The sequence below is a fragment of the Montipora foliosa genome, chromosome 1 (assembly GCF_036669935.1).
Source record: "Montipora foliosa isolate CH-2021 chromosome 1, ASM3666993v2, whole genome shotgun sequence".
Lineage (NCBI taxonomy): Eukaryota > Metazoa > Cnidaria > Anthozoa > Scleractinia > Acroporidae > Montipora > Montipora foliosa.
Genome location: NC_090869.1, coordinates 1,191,561 through 1,196,560, shown reverse-complemented (window position 1 = coordinate 1,196,560; position 5,000 = coordinate 1,191,561). Strand labels below are relative to the sequence as shown.

General features: G+C 37.7%; 1 protein-coding gene across 2 annotated transcripts in view; it reads left to right on the top strand.

Moving 5' to 3' along the window:
• The window catches only part of LOC137970037 (synaptic vesicle 2-related protein-like), a 33,323-nt gene that overhangs the window by 10,432 nt on the left and 17,891 nt on the right, over positions 1 to 5,000 (top strand). For both annotated transcript variants that reach the window (XM_068817454.1, XM_068816836.1), the window contains exons 5-6: positions 1,299 to 1,423; positions 3,894 to 3,957. In XM_068817454.1, coding sequence (XP_068673555.1) covers positions 1,299 to 1,423; positions 3,894 to 3,957 — 189 coding nt within the window. The remainder of the gene's footprint in view (positions 1 to 1,298; positions 1,424 to 3,893; positions 3,958 to 5,000) is intronic.

Sequence of the window (5,000 nt, the reverse complement as noted above, 5' to 3'; positions counted from 1 at the left end):
CATGGCCAATACAATAACTAAACTGTATCTAACCCATGTAGTGCAACATATATCTCAATTGTTTGTCTTGGCTAAAACAGGAATCGCTATAAAATGTCTTGTTAATCGCTGGCAGAGTCGGCTATGAGTGCTGGGGAGATAAGGAGATTAGAGCTATTTTTACCACCTACGCTCTTTCCATTTCTGGAGATTTAGCTTTCTAGTGCAGTGGAGAGCTAGGTTTTTAGATTGTCAAAATGGCTTTTACCTGCCTAAAACTTGTCCAATCCAGTACAGTCTGCAAGAGCACTGGGGAGATTAGGCTTTATTCATGCTAGGAAGTTATCTGTCATGCCGAAAGCGGCATGGTCGGTGTTCCCCCTTTATGCCAAATGCGTGTTGTATGGTTCTTTTTTTGTCGTCTTTCATAATTGCAGTCATCATACTCTAAATAGATACGGGAAATGCAACATTAATGACTTTAATATAATTATGTGGGGGGTACTAATTTGTTAAGTAGTTCTGTCAGGTGCTGCACAGTACGTTTGAAAGTGGAGGGGTAGGTTTTGGTATGGATCACGGAAGAGTGAGGGAAGGGGAAGAGATTTAGGAGAAAACAACATGGAGGAAAAAAAATTCCCCCAGTTCCTCCCTCTCTGCAGCCCGTCTGTCGCTGCACTGGAAACTATTCGACGATATCATCCAACAGCTGGTTGAATTCTCTGTCTCCTGCAAAGTTGGTAGAGTATTGACTGACGCTTGGGCAGTGTATCGGTGAAATGTTGGCCCGCCTGACAAATTGGCCAATGCGTATGATGATTGGATCAGATTTGTTACCGTAAACCTTTGATTACATAACTAACTAAAAGATAATATTTTATTCATCACCAGTCACATACAAGAGAACATCCTGAAGAAAACCAATATACAACATACTTCAAAACTTTGTTAGGTCATAATAATTATAATTATAAAGCACTTACTGATCTGGTTAGGTCGGTTCAAATGGGAAGAGACAACTCTCAGTTAGGGCACACTGCTCTCAGTGCATAATTATGCTATGACCTTGAGCCAGATATTTTCTCTTCTGGCTCTCCTACTCAGTCAATATTAAGTACAAATAATTGTTCCTTGAAGGCATCACCTTTAATATCACTCCACACAACAGATACAGTTTGTATTGCTAATGATATTTGGGGTGCAGACAATGAAATAATTATTATGGTTGCAAAATGTACAAAAGCTGCATTGCTTATTATTTTTGAGCTCCAACCATAAATGTAATTCATGACTGTTTCAATTTTTGTTGCCTCCTTTAGATGATTATTGTAAGTGCAAGCTGGCTGGGTTATTTTGGTTTCCTTAGTTCCTTCTCACCTCATTATGTATGGATCATTGCGTTACGCTCCTTGGTAGGAATTGGTATTGGCGGTATACCATCCATGTAAGTATAAATATCACCACCATTCCATAAACAGAGTTGATGTTAAGGATGGTGCCTACTATTTTTATTGCGCATACGCTCTGCACATCTCAAGATATTGGGGTTTCCAATCTATTGGTGGTGGTTACTAACACAAGGGTATTTTTGCGTGGTTTAAAACTATGCAGAGGAAGCAGAACTTAGCAAGTGCTCGTGGTATCCAAAAATCAAATTGAGATTAACCACGCATTTTTCAGAGATCATGTTATTAAGCTTCATTTTGGTAAAGAACGCCATACATCGCTTTGTACTTTAAAGCTTTCTACAAATGTTGTTGATTAATTATCTTTGAAAAATGCGTGGTTACCCCCAATTTTCTTTTTGGATTTCAATATAGCACTTGTTAAGAACTGCCTTTCCCACATAGTCAGTATTAACTGCGCCGCGCAAGAATACCTTTGAATTAGTAGGCACTGTCCTAAAGCAATTACGAGGGCAATATTGCAACAGAAAATTATCACTCCAACATGTCAATTAAACAATTTATTATTTTCATTCATTCAGTTTGGAATAGGGATCATGTAAAGATAGAAAGTAAACTATTCATTTTTGCATGCTCATATTGAATGAATTCATGCATGCATGCATGCATGAATGCATGAATGCATGAATGAATGAACCACCCCCCTTGGGGCTTTTCAAGGTCAATGTAAAACACTTTGTGGGGGACTTTTCCAGACTGCTCTATTGCAGCCGTGCAGTTTACAGTCTTAACCGAATAACAAGTAGATTTAACAGGTGCTCTCAGAACAGAATGAGTGAGAAACCAACACACTCCTACTGTTCTCGAATAGAGTGTGGGTTTTTTATCGTCCCACACCAGTCATAAGAGACAAGGCCTATGATTTATTGTCCTCATCTGAGAAGACAAGGAAGTCTAGCCATTTTGCAGATGTTGTTATGAAGGCAGCACTTTTTCCTTTGTTATTTTAAGACCCTGAGTGTTGGTCGTACCAGAGGTTTGATCCTTCTACCTCGTGTACAGCAGTCCAAATTATGCTCAACCAACTGAGCCAACCATTTTCCAGGGGACTGCAAATGAAAACACACATGTTGCACGATAATGTTTTTCTCCTCCAATCCTATTGTTTTGTCATTTATGTTGTCATTGGCATGGGTTGGAAGTTGCTAAATATTTTCACCTTTGAGGGTTTACCCTTTGAGAAATTAGACTGAGTAAGATCTGTAAGTGATAAATGCTCACTTGTGCATTTGTAAAGTGGAGGCCTAAATTCCCCTTTAAAAGGAACCTCCACTTCAACAAAAAAGTATCTTTAAATCACAGGAAATAACTGTTACAGTCAAGTCAGTCTAAAATATTTTCAAAGAAAGGGTTTGTATTCGAAAGAAATGTTTGGGAATCGCCTATTTTTGTTTTCAAATTTTGCGGGCGCCGCCATCTTGAATAATTATTGTGACATGTTATGGTTGCCCTATTGTTATTAGACAAAAGCTCTTTGTGTTAGAACAATATGGAAACCGCAACACCTCACAGTTATTCAAGATGGCATCGGCTGCAAAATTTGAAAGTGAAAATAAGTGATTTTAAAATTCACTTTTCAGGGTGTAAACACTTTTTTAAAAACAAATTTCGAACAAATTAATTTTGTTTGTAAACATAATTTTCTTCAGTTTAAACTTATTCTGTAGCAAGAGTGGAGGTTGCCTTTATATTTTAAAATAACTGTGAGTGGCATTACATGTATGTCCATTGTGGATTTTTGACAGTTGACAGAACCATGGCATTATCAGCTAATTAAGCTGAAATCTGATTTAAAGTACATGAGATTAAAGATCAAATTGGCAGTGTCCTGAAAGTGGTTTGCCACTTAGGTAACGAATTATGGCAATTAAAGCAGAGCTTTAAATGGCATGTAATTATTAAAAAAAAATAAATTGAACTTTATTAAGTGTCAAGTGTATTTTGCACTGGGGCAGTATTGACAATGTAAATCAACTTGTATCAAATTAATCATAAGATGGTTTTTGAGGAGAGGAGAAAAACCTCTTGAAGCAGAGTAGAGAACCAACAAACTCAATTCACATGTAAGATGCTAAGTCGTGGAATCAAAACCTGCATGGGCCACATTGGTGGTAGGCAAGTGCTGTCGCCACTGCCCCAACCCAGCAACTACCTAAAGATCCTCTAGCTAATTCCCTGAATATTTGAATCTTCACAATAATGTGTATAGTCTTGCTGTTTAAATGCACAGCTCTGAACATTACAGTTGAAGAGGCGTAAGTCAAGAACACTAGTCTTGGCTGACTTTTTGCATGTATAAGTTTTGCCGTAGTTATTAGTAATAACCATTGTTTTTAAAGTCTGGTGAAATTTTACTTTTAAAAATGAAAAAAAAAAACTGTGTTATCATTACAAGATGCCATGTGATTATTTTCACCATTCTGTGACAAGAGTTAACTTTTTTTACAGGTATACTCTCTTGATTGAATTTTTACCGGTTCATATGAGATCATATATCATATTGTGTCTTGCGGTAAGTGTTCTTATTTTTAGTATTTAGATACATCTACATGTATGCAGCAGAATATTCAGGGACAGGGTGACGATCAGAATCAAGCATACTAATAATAATAATAATAATAATAATAATAATAATGATAATAATAATAATAATAATACCAACTTTATTCATTCAGTACAATGAAAGGGAGAGATACCAGAGGTTATCCCTATACGAGGGTATCCACCTGGATGTTAATGATCTAGAGTCGATTTTGACGAGGGAGAAAAACCGGAGTACCCGGAGAAAAAGCCTCTGAGTCAGATTTAGATTGACTGAAACTCAGCCCACATAAGACCTCAAGGCCAGGGTAGAACCTGGGTCACAGAGGTGGGAGGCGCGGTTGAATTAACCACTTAACCACCCTGACTTATTATCTGACTCATGCAGTTATTAACCCATTCATCCCTGAAGTGTCTCCCTTTAAAGAGTAAAATTGCCTGGCATTAGATAGTCTCTTTCTCAGGACTGAGAGGTTTAAGACAGCATTGTATACATGCAGTGAGTGTTTGACAATTCCAGAAAAGATGAGAAACCACAGACATGAAAAAGTGGAAAAAGTGTGCTCAAGATCAACTGTGGTAGAGTGGGGTGATAATGATGAGGATGGTTCTGTTTTTGTTTCTTTTGACCAACCCATAACACAAATCTATTTGGGGGTGTTCTTTGCTTAACTAATGGAATTATCCAGTTGAGAATAGTAAATGTTTTAGTAGTTCTTGGAAACAACTGGCATAGTCTTTGTGTATCAACATGCCAAAACTTACTGTTTGATTAACTCACTGGCTTCTCAGGTGCCCTAGGATGCTTCCAGTTGATGAGTAATTTAATCATCTGGCATTAGACAGAGTAAAATCTGTTTAGTCTCACTCTCAGGAGTCAATGGGTTAATTAAGGGGGGGGGGGGGTTGACTAGGGTAATGGTGGGGACATACATGTACATGTAATACTAGTATTTGATTGATTAACCCATGAACCCGTCAAGGGCCCTAGGACCCCCCAGTTGATGAGTTAAA